The sequence below is a fragment of the Papaver somniferum genome, unplaced genomic scaffold (assembly GCF_003573695.1).
Source record: "Papaver somniferum cultivar HN1 unplaced genomic scaffold, ASM357369v1 unplaced-scaffold_128, whole genome shotgun sequence".
NCBI classification, from domain to species: domain Eukaryota; kingdom Viridiplantae; phylum Streptophyta; class Magnoliopsida; order Ranunculales; family Papaveraceae; genus Papaver; species Papaver somniferum.
In genome coordinates this window covers 4,046,763-4,064,776 of record NW_020621936.1, presented here as the reverse complement: position 1 = coordinate 4,064,776, position 18,014 = coordinate 4,046,763, and the positions used below count along the sequence as shown (strand labels likewise).

The following is an 18,014-nucleotide window of genomic DNA, read 5'->3' as shown; positions in this document are numbered from 1 at the left end:
ATACTAAACATTGTTTTTATTGTGGAAAACCGGGTCACTTGCAAAGGAATTGTAGATTTCTTAAACGAGATAAAACCAGATATGATTCTGTTAGGATGACAAGATCTGATGTTCCAAATTGGAGAAAAACTGAGTCTCATAATATCAGTTTCTTCAGTATTCCCCCAAAGAAGTTTCACAATTATATTGGGGAGAAAAGGAAATATGCTGCTCCAAAAGCTACCCAGAAATGGGTACCAAAGAAGTCTAATAAAGCAACGAGTACTGTTAAGAAGGATCTCCCAGACAAGAGTTTGACAAGGGATAACATCTTAAAAAGGTATGGAACATTTATTGAAAGTTTCAAGGAATTTTTTAAATTCGTAGAGTCCAACCATGATTTTGTTTCGAATACCTGTTGTGAGCAAGATTTTTCTCACCTCAACACAACCTGATTGTGTTGAAAGTGCATCCTCGCCAAGAAGCCCTAATAAATGCGGTGAGGATTGCAAAAGAATTGGGGCTCACAATTAAGTTGGGAAATTTCTGAATATGTGGAAAAATTTATTGTTTCGAGCTGAGTTTAACTCGCTTATATATTCCTCGAAACATGTATTGGTAAAGCGTCTCGGTTTAATCAAGTTTATCTTTACCTAGTGACGAAAGTCATGAAAAGTTTCAATCACTTTTTGAGAATTGCTCTGACGTGAATCGGTCTGTGAATAACGGCTACATAGCGTCCTCTGAGAATGTCTCAATGATTGAAATGAGAGTTTAGATTACATAACCATGTATTCCTTGAACCGAAGTTTTTCAAACTTTGTTGATCAAGAGTAATCGGGAGGATTGTGGAATTGGCTTGCCAAGTCCGCGAACCCAGTCCGCAGACTCAGTCCGCGAACTGTCGGAAGTTGTCGACCGAGAATTTCTGCTGGGATTTCCAAAACTCGTTTGTGTGCTAATTCCGCGAACCCAGTCCGCGAAATGGCGGAAGTTCTCGAACCGATAATTTCTGCTGAGTTTGGAAAACTCAAACGATTAACTTAAGTCCGCGAACTTGTTTGTGAGATTAAGTGGTTATGATCTAAAGATGTGCTCTGAACATGAAACTTAAATTACTAAGGAATGCTTTATGCAAACCGTGGCTATAAAGTTCATGAGCCGATTCTATGAATAAAATCATTTTTGTTTCAATTGTGTCTTGTGTAGTTACATAAGATCTCATTGCAATTGAAAAACTCTCTAACTAGTTCATTTGAATCAATTGAACTAGTTATGGTGAAGAAGAATATGGTTAGATACCACATGTATGAGTCTTAATTACCTAACTTGATTTGTGATTGAAATTCTTAAGTATAACAGGTTAGAAGCAATTATCAAAGCCATGGATGGTGGTTTTTATTGTCAAAGAATCTTTTTCATACTCTTATGGTAACCATTCTTGGTGTAAATCCTTATTGAAAAGGTTATTCTTCCTCCTAAGCATATCAATTCTTGTTTATACAAGTTTGTATCTTAGAAAAGATGATCACAATATTGATCTTCATGATTACATATTGTATGTTACCATGAATATTCTTTTTAGTAACATGATCTCATGAGAGACTTTCAATGATTGGTTCTTAAATCATCTCCTTGTAGGGTTTCTAAATCCATTAAATCCTTATCTCTGGAGTAAGGTCGCTCTTGTTGTTCTTTCGGGAATGACATCAAATGGGGGAGAGTTCTTTTGAACTTGTGCTTAATGGTAATATCTTGCGGGGTGCGGTGTGGAATTTTATAGGGTTATCTTGTATCTTAAAACTCCTTGATGAATGCATTTAGCTTCGGCTTTATGATTGCATCTAAATTAAGTATGTATTTTTTTTTTTGTCTATGAAATGTCTCTGTGGAAATTTCATTAGGATCCCGTTCTTGTACCTTTGCCAATTTTATTGACAAAAAGGGGGAGAATAATGTGTAGTTCACACTACAATACATGGTTTTCGGATCATTGTGTAAGGGGGAGTGGTTTCCATGTGATGGAGTATTGACTAAGGGGGAGTGATACATATCACCGTAGTATTATTGTCAAAGTTGTGATACAATGAAACTTTGATGTGTGTAATAATACTATGATGGATCTTCAACAAGTACAGGATGAACACATGAAGAGTTGAAGAACCAAGGAAATCAAGATTGTCGTTTTTACTTTTAACAAGTACAAGCCATATGTAAAATGGTTTTGTCACTAAAATTGACAAAGGGGGAGATTGTTAGAGCACTGCTCGGTTGAACCCACTAGCGTTGGTATGTCAAGTTAGTTGTCAATTTTAGTTGCCAAAATGCATTCTTGATTTAGCATACTAAAGATAGTTTCGGACTAGATTAGGTCTAAGAAGTTGAATCGAAGCTATCCTTAAAGGATGAAGATTGAAGACTACAAGAAGACATCAACAAGTACTTCATCAAAAGGTATTGATTATTTGGATTCTTGTTCAATTCTACCTTTCTAATCTATCAAGATAATGCTCACTATATGGAACAATTCCGATGACGGTAAATGTACATTTATGTATATATACTTGAGGTTATTTGATTCATGACTTTGGTGATAATAACCTTTATCCCTATAAAGGATCTCATGTTATAGTGAATGAGCTTGCGAATCCAATGAGCCAAGAATCACTCAATTCCGAGTTATAACGACAAAGTTATGAGTGATTTAAGTTCATTAGTAGGAAACATTCCATGGGCTTTGGAGTGGTCCGCGAACTTGGGCCCAATACGTGACTAAAAGGGATTTTTGGTCAAGTTGGTGATGTTTCCTTATCTAGGCAAGTTAGCTATTGGTCCAAACACTTTTGATTACCATATTAAAGTGTTTGTGATTCCTGCCTAAGTTAAAATGTGATTTATTCACATAAATATAATTTTTGCTAAATAAGTTATTTATTTAATTATTTTGGCAAGAGTTTTAACTTAGGAAAGACTCCCTATTTAGGAGAGTCTTGTAAAAGGAAAATAGCTTTGCTTAGCTTCCAAGCTATTGTTCATTATAAATAAGGAGTTCGCGAGTTTACACGTTTTTCATCCCTTTGGAAAATTGGCATAAGCTCTGCAGGTTGTTTTCCACGTCTTCCGTTCTTCGTGAACGAGAGTGAGATAAAAGTCTTTGTATTAGGGATCACAAAGCCAAGTTGGATTTAATCTTCGTGATTGATCATACAACTTGTAATCTAGGTTTTTCACCTCTTGTCTATTCTAAGGTTTTCTCTTCTGATATAAAACCATTCAAGAGTTGTTGATCATAAACCCTAGGTTTTGATAGATTTCAGTTTCCGATCGTATACCAACACTTGTTAGTCGAAATCGGAGACTAGAAAGAAAAACTTCTTTTGAGGCATCTCGTAAAAATCCTTGAGAAGTTTTAAACAAGATATCCCTAGATTTATTCTAGTTGTTCTTGTGGTAGATTTATTAGGGTTTTCTTGACTTGGAAATTGATCTTTGGAATCACCCAAGTTTACTTACGGAAATCAGGTTCACGGACTCCTTGTGTGTACGCATATTGATTGTAAGTTAAAACCCTAATCTACAAGTTTGTTTTGATGTTACTTTTACCTAGTAATTGTTTTTATCAAAATAAACATAAGATTTCCAAAACCTTGATTTACATCTAAAGGGAAATCAAACTGGTGTTTTGTGCAAACAAAATATCGAATCGTATCAATCGTGTTGTGGTATCTTCTAAAGAGAACCTAGGGTTCTGCTAGAAGATTTGTGTGAAGAGTTTCTAAAGAGAATCGGTATTCTGCTAGGAGTTCTACAAGTGTTGAAGAAGGTATTACATCTAGTCCGAATAGGTAGTTGGAATTTGGTTTAACAACTTATAATCAGTGTTTGTTTGTTCTGAACTAGGTCGCGGGGTTTTTCTGCATTTGCAGTTTCCTCGTTAAAAAAATCTGGTGTCTGTGTTATTTCTTTTCCGCGTTATATTTTATTTATATAATATAAATATCACAGGTTGTACATTTAGATCAATCGGTTCTTGTATCCAACCTTAGGGTTGCTGAGTGAATTGATTGACACTTGAATATTGGTCATTGGTACCGTTCAAGTTAATCCTCATATATTCAATCGGGCTCGCAAATCCTTATTTGCTGATTGCGGATTGAATCAAGAGATAGAGATATAAAACTCTTTGATATACTCTTTATAGATTGAGTCTAACTGTCTAGTTGATTCTCTTGAAATTATATTGGAGTTTGTCTATTCAGATTGCCAAATGAAATATTGGGTGGTGTTGTTAGACCCCCGCTTTTTCAGGGCCAGCCCGTAATGGGCCACGGGCACCCATGGGTTGTCATGGGACAGGGCGGACGGTACCGGGCCTTGGGCTTCCATGCAAAATTTACACCTCTATGCCGATGTTGACATTATAATAACAAAACTAATACTCCCCCTAAAGGTAAGAGTAGTAATTGAATTATTGTCCCTACTTTTGATGGTCTATACAAATATCCTTATCACATAATAATTATGTCCCTCTTTATCAATAAGCCCATCAGGGGACAATCAACAATTTAGGGACTTCCAAATATACCCCATTTTTTTAACAATTTAGGGACTTCCGATTTCAGATCTGGAAAAAAAGAACTCTCTTCTCTTTCTTCCTCTATCGGCATCACCACCACCCTTATGCTATTACCAACACCACCCGCCGCCACCACCTCCGTCGCAAAATGGAGAGGAATTTTAAACCTAGAGAGAATCAATATTGTTTGAGAGTGAGAGAGATTTGTTCGCTACAACTTCTCAAACCTCACTACGGTGGCAATATCATCAAACTCAGAAACAACAACAGAGAAATCTTCTTCAAATCTTCCGCCGAAATTAAAAGTTCTTATTCTTAATTGAAACAGTTCTTCTTAAGCGAGAGACGGAGAGATCTAATTTTAGATTTTAATTTCTGGTAATTTTCGGTTTACATTTGCATTTTTGACTTATTGAAGCTTAATAACTAATCCTAATGGTGGTTATGGTGGTGGTGACGTTACGCTTTGGGGATTGTTCAGATTTTTTTTGTAAGGCTGTTTCTGATTGTTCAGGTAAACTACTTGTTTTAGTTCTAATTCTACAACGAGTACTGGTTTTATATTCGTTTTATATAATTTGAATGTGAAATTTGATTGGGATCATAAAACAACACATTATGCTGGATTTTCAAGGTTGTTACCACAGAAGTTTAGCTTATCTAGATTTGCTTTAGTTCATATTTATATTGTGGTTCATCTGCAGTAATCTACAATGGGCTCATTTGTGAAGTTTGGTTACCCATGTTTAGAATGAAAATAAATTTGAAGCTCACAATCTGCGGTAGCTATGTTGCTCAACCTATGTTCAATAAATATCAATTTATAATAGTAGTAGTGATGTTAAGTGAACCTGATGTAGAAACTGAAGAGAGAAAGTTTTCACGGTATAAATGTGAGTAGGAAAGATAATGGTTTCTCCTTCATGATAAGTTTATGTTGATTTATTTTCACCTCTAAAAGAAACAAACTCATTCTGTTCACAACACTAGCTGCAAATGTGCCAATACTGCACAAGCACACTATCAAAATTTAATTCATTAGCCAATGACGAGACAACTATTAGGCTGATTGGGTTGTTCTAAACACTGTTGTTGTTGGGAAATGGCTTGATCATAATGAATGCGAAGGAAATTGCAGGTAGAAATAACAATTGCTCTTCGCGGACACATTAAGCTCAAGGGTGTCAAGGTCGTGTAGTTAGATTGTAAAGTAACAAATGCTTGAAGATAGTGGGTTTTCTACAGGGAGGGGTCTCAAAGATTGTTGGTGTTGTTTTCCATGAATCTGGAATTGCAAGTCTGGATTGTTGTTTATGAAGCTACAGGTGATGATCAATTGTTGTTGTTTATGTGTTTTTATGGGATCAACTACTGTTGTTGATCCCGTTTATGGGATCAACTCCTATTGTTGACCCATTTTTTTGTAGGATCAACTACTGTTGTTGATCCTTTAAGCTTCTATTTGTTGACAACATTTTCTTGGATTAGTATAATCATGCTTGTAGTTTAAATCATGTAAATTTATTTCAATGTGGAACTTGTAGTGCAATGGTAGCATGGACTGACTCCATGTCAGATGATGTGTGTTCGAGTCACGCCAAGTTCACTCCATTTACATGGATCAACTTTCATTGTTGATCCAATTTAGGGGATCAACTACCATTGTTGATCCCCTATATTGAATCAACTTCTACTGTTGATCCTTTTTTTTTGGATCAACTACCGTTGTTGATCCCCTAAATTGGATCAACTTCTACTGTTGGTTCTATTTTTATATGGATCAACTACTGTTGTTGATACAAAAATATTTGAACCAGTAGTGGTGGCGGCGGCGGCGGACTAGTGGTGGCGGCGACGGTGGACTGGTGGTGGTGGAGGACTGGTGGTGGTGTAATGGTGGTGGTGAAGGAGTGGTGGTGGAATATTAATGATGGTGGCGGTTGGTAGGTGGTGGTTGTTGAACGGTGGTGGTGGAATGGTAGTTGAATGTTGGCGGTGGTGATGCTAGTGGTGGTGGTGAAGTGGTAGAAGAAGAAATTTGTTCCATTTTTGAAATAAAGAAGATATTATATGGGTGAGGGTATTAAGGTAATCTAATTTTAAATGGATAAGTTTATTAAAAAGTAGGGACATATTTATTGTTGTATAAGGATATATTTATTGTGTGTCAAAAGTGGGACATATAAATAATGTACCCAAGGTAAGATAGGTAGATTTTCAATCCGCACGTCTTTGTTATTCCTTTGTAATCCATATAACTTCAAGTATCGTATGATATGATACTCTCCCTTAGTATATGCTTTACTCTTTCGTTAGATATAACGTTTAAGCTCTAATGTCCTTTCCCTTAGTGATACCAATCAATATAAATCAATACCAGTATCACTTGTTTACTCCATATATTTCTCCCCCTTTTTGTCATAAAATGACAAAGATACGAGCAAATAAAGGAAAAACCAAAAGGATCTTACAAATCTCACAAGACTTGCAACCTGTAGATTTAAGCACGAGGGTTCCACACACCATTTTTGATAATCAATATCAAAATCGAAACTACAATGTAATTTTATTTTGATATGTTACCAAGGAATCAATTGCCCGGAGCAATTTTCCCTAATAGTTTAGCAAATCAAAAATCGACTAAGAACCTTAGTTCCTTTGCTAAACCGATTGTACAAATACAATCACTTATTCGATATAACTCTATTTTTCTCATCAGGTTCTAATTATCCATATAACTTAGACCTTTCACTTTTAAACAAGACATGTACTAGGTTAGTTAACTAGTATTTCTTGTTAAGGCATTCAATTGGACTTGAATAACCGAAACCTCCACTTTGATAAGTCTAACTAAGATCAGAATTAACTTACTTTCTCTTATCCGGAATCGAATTGGACTAAACAATTCATCCCGAAAACCTTTTCTTTTGTTAAGCCATAAATAATTCATACGAACCAAATAAATCAACTTGCATAATTATTTACCTCAACCGGAAGCAATTGAAACAACATAGACATTAAAGCACCGCAATTGCACCGAAATTTTGTAAGCCTAAACGATTGATACTAAACAATAAATCAAGATAACAATAGTTTTGTAAGCCTAAACGATTGAATCACACACACATCCATACACAAATAATGGAATAAAACATCAATTGTACCGAAATTTTGTTAAGCAAAAGCAATAAATATTCATGATTTTCTTAAACAAGAAAACGATTAACTAACAAAGTCGTTACCTCAAATTTCGCATCCTATTCTCCAATATGTTTGCATCTTCTTTCCAGGGAGAATTGATACCGAAATATCATTATGTTGGCATCCTTATGCAAAACAAAAGAATAACAACAACCAACCTTTACCAGAGAAAGGTTAAAAACCGGTTTTTAACTATTGCAAGAAAAAGTTGAAAACCCCGAAATACATATGCTTTTATGCTAAACCAAACGATTTAACATATTATGACTTTTCATTGTTTCAATCAGAACCCCTCATGATCCTTTGATAAAGCCTACCAACATGGGATAGAACTTAATCCTGCTAAACCAAAAGGTCATCCAAACCATAAGGGTTCACAACATATGAGATCAAATATTAGGGTCATGAAAACCAAAATCAAACATCCCATAAACATACATATCAATAAGATAAAGCATTCTAGCACAGGCTATGTAAACCAAAAACTATCGCAAGAAAAATTATAAACCAAATAATTTTATTCATAAATAAGATAGTTTTATTCATAATAGACCTTATACAATTATTGAAAGAGATCAAAAACTGATGTTTATTTTCTTGGGTTTAGAACCCCTCATAATCTTGAGATCTCTTGCGCTTGATAGGGATGACTCTACGAATACCCTGAAGCGATCCTTGATTTAGGACTAATTCCTCAATCTTGTGGAGGTTAGGTTCCTCCTCGTTTAATCTTCTTCAGAGTAAATCTAGTTGCTTGAGAATCTGAGCTTGAACTAATAAGGATTTTTCAAGGCTACGTTTTAGCATCAAAACTTCCAACTTGGTTTCGGCACAAGTTCGAGACATCTTGTGAAACTCCTTTTCATAATCAATCATACATGATGAATGATTCATATCCATATAGAAAGCGGATCCGTTTCCATTGAAATTGAGAAGACCGAAAGAGTCATTAGCCATTTTTTCAGCATACCTTTCTGAAACCTTTGAAGAAAGCTTTGCATAATAATCTGAATTTTCCATGATTCCTGATTTCAGACTAAAGAATGAAAAACTCATATAATACCAAAACTTATATATATCAATAGTTACTAAAAACTTGTTCATTGATTATGGAAATCAAATATTCTCCCTTAATAGAAAAACCGAATTTTTTTAATATTAAGGATTTCAGGAAAGTGTGTTCTTGTGAATATCTTTATAATTCTCGCAAGTTTTTGAACTATTCCACAATATACACTGAACTCATCAAACTAAGTTTGAGCACTTCATGAGTCAGTGTATTTCTCACAGATACTAAGTATCTGAATGAGACAGAATAAGTTTTCCACGGCTGACAGAGAATTTCTTCTTATCTGATTTATTAAGACCCCTAATTTTTTCTGACGATAAACCAAATTTATCATAGAAATTACTATCATCAAGATATTTAAGAATTACCTTAAGAGTCGATGATTGGGAGTCGTTGTCAGCTTCCTTTCTGTTCAGTTCCTTGGTCTTCTTTAGTATCCGCTTTTTAGTCTTCTGATCATTCTTCCTTTTGTGATGAACTACACCAGATGAGTTCTTTCGAGAATCCTTTGATTTGGAAGGATCAGGTTTATGTATGCTTTCTTTAGAAGATGATCTCATTTTATACTTTAGACCTGAGAAAGTTTTTCCAGAGTTCAAATAAGAAACCCGTTCACAATTCTTAACAGCATAACCTTTGTTTCCACAGTGAAAGCATCTATTACGATGACCCTGATGATATGAAGAACTCTGATGTGAGTGGTTCATCTTGTGATTCCCTACAGATTTCTTTTACAAGATGAAAACCCCTTTTCAGTGTTTTTATTGTCGACAGTCTTCTTTTCTTTCAAAGAACAGATTGAACCGGATTTTTTGTACCTTCCCGGAAGGGATGTGTCCAACTGGTGTTTGGACATTAAAGAACACATATCATTCTTCATCCTTTTGACATGTTCGTAAATTGTCTTTATCTCAGAATCATATGATATTTTGAAGGCATTGTAATCATCAGTTGCAGTTTTTCTTAACCGCTCAGTTTTCTTTTCTTGATCAATACTTTTCCTCAGTTTTGCTTATAAGGATTGGATCTTCGAGGAAGAAATGATGTTGAAGGAGTCTAGATCATTTTTACATGATAAAAGATCACGTTTGAGTTGATCATTTTCAGCTTTCATACGGGATAAGTTTTCAAGGAGTTTTCCTTCTCTTTTTAGTGCAAGTGTAAGTTCAGTTGCACAAGAAATGAACTCTTTACTTAGTTCATCTAGATGAGATGTTACATAATCAACATTCTCTTTATAATCAAGTGATTCGGAATCAGAATCATTGATTGTGAGCACATGGCTTAACTTAACCTCTTCTTGAGAACACTGGGACATATTTTCAGAAGAGTAGGTTGAGCTTGTAGAAGACGTCCCTTCTAAGAATTTTTGAAAGTTAAACCCAGGATGAGTTTTACTCAAATCTTGAGATACGTTAACCGAGTCTATCTTAGATTTAGCCTTGTTTTTCTTATTTTGACTCATATCTTACAGGTTGGATCGCACCAAACACAGATTGTTAAATGTTTTCATGTTTGCCTGCTCTGATACCAATTGAAAAGATGAGGGTACCCAAATATACCTCAATCTAAAAAAATTCCACCTATAAGTCCTTTATCCGAAAATGATTGTCTATGGACTGAGTCGAGACAATGCAACTAATAGGTTCACACTTCGTGTGACTGTCAATGTATTGCTATCTAGGATGCGATTTTGGAAAATGTGTATTCCTACAAGGAATGAGTTTTCAGTTAATAATTCTATTAACAATGGATTGCTTCATACACCTCGCAACTGTTTTAATGAAGCAAGTGATCTTTTGAAATTTTACAGGGTTTATGATTCCAATGGTATTTTTAACAAATATCACATTTTGTTCAATTTTTTTATTATGCATACTCTAGTAGAAAATTCTTGAGTGAATTACAAGTGATGTTATCAATTTCTGATAACAAAAGAGTAAACAGATTTTTGGACAAAAACATGGAATCAATCCAAGATAAAGATCCAGACCATGAAAAACCGATTTTCCAAAATAAAGACCTAGATACAAAATCGGAATTGTTTCCCACAAGCCTTGATTTCCGATTTTGGTAGATTTTCCTAAAGCTAGTTATTTTCGGTTTTTGTTATCTATTCTTCCTATAAAAGATAATCTCTTGCTATGTTTTCAAACATATTGGGGAAAATTGATCGGAACCGTAACTAGGGTTTTCATATTTTCGCAAATATGAGAAAAAGGAAATCACGGGAAGAAAACTCTGAAACAAATAAACTGGTTTTAAACCCTTTTATTCCTCCTGGAGATATTGAGAAAATCAAGTATCCTCACTTGATCAAAGACAAACATGATCGTACAATCTTCGTGGATAGTACATGTTTTGAAAGATATCAAGCTTTGAAGGGAGCAAAATTCACTGCGGAGAAAAGGTTCGATCCAGATGTTCAGAAACTAATTATGTGAAGTTTGTTCAAGACCGAATCTGGGGAAATATGTTCGGGTTTGAAAAATATTCACCTGATATAGTAAGAATTTTTTATGCTAATATTCACAATATTAATCATGAAAAACTTACTTTTAGTACTTTGCTTGGAAGTACTGTTCATCATGTCGACAGAAAGGTGATATCAAAAATCATTAATTACAATGTGAAAGGGAATCATATGATTAACGGTTCTGAAATTGAGCACGATAACATTTCAAAACTTATCACTGGTAAAACTGTCGAATGGAAAAAGGGAAAGATGATAACCAAAGATGTACCTTTCTACTTAAGGATTTTCGGTAAACTTGCTGTAACAACTCTTTTTGCTTGTACAAGAGATTCTTCACAATGGAGTAGAGAATATGCTGAATTTATATACTACCATCTAGAAGGCAAAAAGCAAATTGATATTTGTGGATTAATTATCAGTCAAATGATTAAAATCAATGAATCTCTCAATACCACAGGATTCCACAGAAATCTTGGATATCCTTGTCTCATCACCAAGTTGTGTGAAAATACAATGGGAAAAAGTTGTGGAGATGAGAAAAATACTAAAACTGTCTCTCAGGGAATCATCAAGCGGATGAGTTGAACTCAAAAGGGATATAGTATCTCATATGACCAAATTTATAGCAATGGAGATATCATGTTCCACATTTTACGTCTTGGGAGAGAATTAGACTGTATTTAGAAACAGTTAGCCTATGCCTATAGAAATGATCCAGAACCTCTTGAAGGAATCCTAACGATCAATAATGAGTTTCTAAAAGGAGAACAAGAACAAGACTCTGAAGAGGATTCTGATGAGCAAACAAATGAAGAATAATTTGTCGTCATCAAAGATAATAGACATCAGTTTTTGATTTCTTTCAATAAAGTCTATTATGAATAAAACTATCTTATTTATGAAAAAAATTATTGGTTTATAATTTTTCTTGTGATAGTTTTTGGTTTACATAGCCTGTGCTTGAATGATTTATCTTGTTGCTATGTATGTTTATGGGATGTTTGTATCAATCTTGTATCCATAGTCAATCACGCAAGTTATCTTGTTGTCGTATTGTCTCGATCTCGTATCCATAGACGATCACACGAAGTGTGAACTGATTAGTTGTATTGTCTCGACTCGGTCTATAGACAATCACTTTCATAGGTGGAAAAGTTTTCGATTGAGGTATATTTGGGTACCCTCGTCTTTTCAAAAGGACATGATGTGAATATCATACGCATGTAGTAATCCATTGTTAGCATCTAAATCAGCTTAAGTGAGTATATTTCCCCTTCATATTCATGATTATATAGTATAAAATTTAAATCCCCTAGAACTACCCAGGGATTAACATGTTGATTTCTAATATTGCTTTGATAATCCTATTGTTTCTTCACATCCTCGTTAAGAGTTTCATGATTTCTATTGTCAAATTTAACTAAATAATTGATGATATTAAGTTGAGCATATATAATTTTGAGGTCAAAACCATCTTTCCATAAAAGAGAGAGTCCATCAGATAGACCAACATGATCGTAGAAAAAAAGCATTCGGGTATTTATATATAGAAGTAAGGAATTGCTTCTTTTGGTATTTTTTCTAGTCTCAGAGAGAAAGATTATGTAGGTATACTGGGATCTAATCAACATTCCTAGATGATTTCTAGTACCTTTGTTACCAAAACCACACACATTCCACAAAAAAAATCATTTATTTATAAAGCATTTTTTAGAAATTATTCTAGGAAAAATAATTGGACACCTAAGATTAGCAATATTCAAATGCTTTTAATTTCTAAGAATTTTTTTTTATATCTTTATAAGTATGCCAGAAAAATACCCTTTTCTTTCCATCAGTGTCATTGGAATGTGACTCTTTGTGTATGGTTCTTTGTGTTGCTGGTGTATCTTGGAAACTGATCAGGCCGTTGGACTGGTAGGAAACTTCTTTATAAGAAATCATCATAGGAACACCATTATTCCTCTGTCTTTTTCCAAGCCTACTACTTTTAATTGTGCCTTCCTCTCCACCTGGTACCAAGTTGCTTATGTCTACGAAAATTCCATCTTTAGGAGGTACAAAAGGTAGATGCTTAGCATTCTTTTAATTTGACAGACTCACATGACGAGCATTTTCCCTAACTTGCAAATCTTGATTTTTATATTTAGCTCCTATTTTTACGAAAACATGAGGTTTTTCGTGGAGGGCTTCTAGATATTTTGCAGCCTCATTACATGCCTCTTTTTAATGGTTTATAAAATAACAATTAAGATAAATTTTGTGGGGTTGTTTCTCATAGAAATACCTGATCCATCTTGTCATCTCTGGGGCAGTATTTGCAACTAATGGATTGTTGATATTTATCTTCACACATAATTTGACTGGTACTCCTGTTTTTGGAATTGCATTCGGGGGGTAAATAGCTTGGACTTCACGTATGATTTTTCTCATGTCCTCTACTACTTTAACATTCATGTGTTCGGGCAGTAGGTTCTTCACTTGTATCCAGAACCATTATGTTTACCAACCTAACTTCTGATACATCTGCATAGGATCATAAATATAAAAAAATAACCATATTACCATCAATACTTTGTGGTGTTTCATCAATCACCTTGTACAAAGTATCCTAATTATGTTCCTATATATCTCAATCATTTGCAGTTAGTCTGAGGGTATAAAGGGCCAAGTAAACCTTATGTGCTTCTCTACATCCGAAAAACTCATTTTTCCTTCAATAGATATTTTTCCAGTTAGGCTTGTTTCTTCTTGTTCTTCATCATCAATCTCTTGATTTTCTTATGAATAGTGAATGGTAGCCTCTTTAGTGTTTCCTAACACTAAGGTTGCATTCTTGAATTTGGTTGCAAAATCAACCACATATTTCTGATTAGCATCTGCCACAGTTAGGATTTGGTTTATTTTTCGCAAAATCAGTGATAGTTGGAATGGATGATTAGTTACAATTCCTTATTATATAGGAAGAAGAATTAGGGTTTCGAAGTGCTAATTCTGAAAATTAGGCATGGAGAGATTAGGGGATTGAGTTTCGGCAACATAAATGGTATGTGGGTAGCTGGCAAAGAATACGACTAGAATGTTTAAGAAAGTGATGATTTGAATGAGACAATTTTTAGTGATGCCACACGTACAAATTATGTGTTTACACTTCTTCCAATTCAACTACAGAGTTTACCGATCCATGGACAAACAATATTCCATGATATTGCATCATCTTCAACAAGTTTGACAGCAACAACACCATCGTTGTAACCTATTCTCTTTATGAATTTATATTTATTGGAAATCCTCATAATTATATAAAAGCATAAAAAGAAAAATGCTAAAGAAAAAAACAACTTAGAGCATTCTTTATGTCGTTTGCGATTACTAACATGATATGTCTATATTATTATTAAAAATTTTGGCTTTTCTAAAAACATTTACAGTTAAACAATAATGCAGATGGTGAAAGCTTGATTAATCAAGAGGAGTCCAAAAACAATGCTTTTGTGTATCGTAAAACAACAACAATAAAAACTGGAGCATTTATCAATTAAAATTTAACTCCAAGAAATGAAGTTAACACTAAGTCACTCTCCTATACAAAAACACTGATTTTCTTTAGCTTAACCCTATTAAAAGAATCATGACAATCAATTGCGTTTTTTTTTCTTAATTTCATCACGCAAACTAAACACAAAAGAGTCAGTTAAAAAAATATGAATTACTTGTAAAAAGCAAAATCCTAGCATGTTTGGAGAAAAAACAAATCAAAGGACAAATTTATTTAGAAATTAACTTGATGAGCTAAAACATCATGTATAAAAGAATAACAACTACCTTTTTCGTCTTATGCTGAACCTCGCTGAATCAACCTCTTCGATTAATAAACATGTATAAAGAATTACAGTTACATAACAAGTTTTCATGTTTTCTTCTCCACCACACAAATCCGAACTATGAAATCACTGAATCGCCATTTCAAATTTTTTAGCAGATATGTGAAGATGGTAAATTGGAGAATGGATTCAAAACTCAATAATTTGATCTACATCGATATAAAAATTTGAACAGTTTTACTAATTTATGCGGAGTAAAAATGAAAAATATGATGGAGATTGGTGAATATTTTATGAAATTTTTAGGAAATAGGGAATTTTAGGAGTAGAGAAATAAAGACTCGCCTAAATTTTGGACCGCATAATCACCATTTTTTTAATATCTTCTGGGTGGGATAAATGCGAACCTTTTATCACTTTAATTTTCACATTTTAATTTTGGGCATGGAAGAAAACCATGCATGGGAAATGGATCACTTGTGCAGACGATCTTAATTTATTTTGAAGAAAATCATTACGCTAAAATAGATGAGCTAAATTATAATTACAATTATTCACTAAGCATGTATGAATATAATAGTTTTTCTTCCTTTATACCTTCACACTTATCAACTCATCTCCAACTTGTATTATATATAAAAAATTTATGCTGCATATATTTGTATCTTATTTAAAAATGGGCATCACTATTCTGATGGAACTCGATACCATATGATGTTGCTTGGCCTTGCTCAATGACGTTACGCCATCGTCGGTTATTTTTAGTAATTCTACATTTTCCAATAATTTGAATATCCTAGATACACTTCTATCAAATTAATCATTTATCAAATTTAAGTTATTATACTACAACAAAAAAAACTTAGGAGTATCTTATAAATTAATACTTCCTGAATTAAGAATGAGGCTAATAAATTATACTAAAAGTTACACTATAAATTTACATTTACATTGGGATTACTTGTTCCCTTTAGACTTGCGCCCCAAGAAGAGCATAAAAGTAGACCATTATTCTCTATTTGACCAATTCAACTGCCTAAGTATATAAAACCTAATTTAAGTGATTTTGAGAAATTTTCTATTATCCACTTAATTAGTTAGCACCTTATTCCCCATTATTTTCTTTCTTCCTATTCCTATGCATGCATGAAGATTTATCAAAATTCTTTTTTTTTCTTCCTCGAACTTAACAATCTGATCCTCCTAGTTCTACCTCACAACCTATTCTTTTCACGAAAATTCATCAAATTCTTTCTCTTTCAACCATTAAACTTAACAATTTGTTCCTTCTACCTCACCACCTCTTCCCATGGAGGAGAGGGTCCCTCCTGCAAAGGGCGAATCGCCAACAAAATCAGAGGGACCCTCTTATAGCTTAGGGACCTCTTCCTATTTCCCAACGGAAGAAACATATAATTCTCGTGCTTCCGGCTGCGAGACTCCACCCAAATCAGAATCAAATTCCCGTTTAAGTACTTCTCTGTCTCTTCCAATAGAAGAGATCCATAAGGTTACTCCTCAAAGTGAATCACCAACTAGAACCGGTACAACTGATGCTATTGATTATCTTGTTCAGGTATCCAAAGATTCAGTTTACAATGTTCCGTCCCAAGAAAATTCCTCACTCCTCCAAAGTTACCTCAAGTCCCGTAGACACGACGATCCGTACTGTTCATTTACTAATGTTATCGGTGCCTTCCTCACTCTTCTATTACTTGGGTTGGTCATGGTTATACTAATTTTCTATTATTTTCTATTACCCAACAAGCCAACATTCTTCATCGATCGATTCATTGTCTACTATATGAATGACACTCGTGGTAATTATTTTCCCCAGTACGATTTTACATTGGAAGCAAAAAAACGAAGCGCTGCAGTAGGTGTTATTTATGATGTGGGGGAGCATGCGTTTCTCTCATTTCAACAACAAAAAATTGCTACTAAAAATCCTCCGCTATTGGATCAAGATGTTAAAGAAAGTACAAAACTTCGGATAGTTCTTCCAGGTTCGGATTCTGTTGTGCCTCTTGATTTACTTAAGAGACTAAAAATTCGAGCGACGATACCTTTATCTCTTTCGATTGATCTTCATGTGAAAATGAAATTTGGGGTTCTGAAATCATGGGGTACCGACATGAATATATTTTGCACTTTTAAGGTTAATTCATTTGCAAAAGATACGCGGATCCTCTCTCAAAAATGTCATGTTACGGTCTGAAGCAGTAGTGGTGATCATTTTAGCGGCAAATTTTGTTTTTCTTTCATTTACAAATTTTTCCCCACAAAGAACTTAAATAGATTGTATTTACCCATCTTGGTTTTTCCTTTCTTTAGATCGAGAATTCACGTTCGTCTTGGAGAAAATGTAATCTAAACTCGACCATATGATAGCTTGCATCAGGAACTATACATAGCTTCACAAGAATCACAGCTCAACTGAGAGATGTCGATAATAATTCATGAATGTGGTCCTTTCATGAGTATTCCCTCTGGAGATAACTAAACACTGGTAAACGATGAGAGATTCTCTCTCTTCAACCTTTTCACATTGCCTCATACCTTCTAGGATCTAGAACCCTAATCCTTTTTCTTTTTCTTAGAAACCATAGGCATTATCCATTGAATCCTTAGAATCCACAAACCCTGTAACCAAGATTTTCAAAGTCATGAACAATCAATATGTTCAAATAGATAGGAAATACTTTAGGTTCTCCTGTAGTAAATCCATTACCTCTGCTCCGATCACCCTTACATAATTCCATAGTCATGGTTCTACCAGTGCAACCTTTACCTTTTCATTATCTTTGAATCTCCAACACATGATGTTCGAAGCAGCAAAAAATGGAGATGGTGGACGACATGTATGGAAGTTTGAGGATAACCAAAAAT

The 18,014-nt window shown here is 34.3% G+C and overlaps 1 protein-coding gene across 1 annotated transcript; it reads left to right on the top strand.

Moving 5' to 3' along the window:
• The first annotated feature begins 16,271 nt into the window (after positions 1–16,271).
• LOC113331717 (NDR1/HIN1-like protein 13) lies at positions 16,272–17,437 on the top strand. The gene has a single exon (XM_026578361.1). The coding sequence runs from the start codon at positions 16,435–16,437 to the stop codon at positions 17,341–17,343; it is 909 nt and encodes a 302-aa protein (XP_026434146.1). The 5' UTR covers positions 16,272–16,434; the 3' UTR covers positions 17,344–17,437.
• The last annotated feature ends 577 nt before the right edge of the window (positions 17,438–18,014 follow it).

Bases quoted from the DNA above. Each gene is read 5' to 3' on its own strand.
- LOC113331717 (XM_026578361.1), top strand. From the start codon at position 16,435: ATGGAGGAGAGGGTCCCTCCTGCAAAGGGCGAATCGCCAACAAAATCA.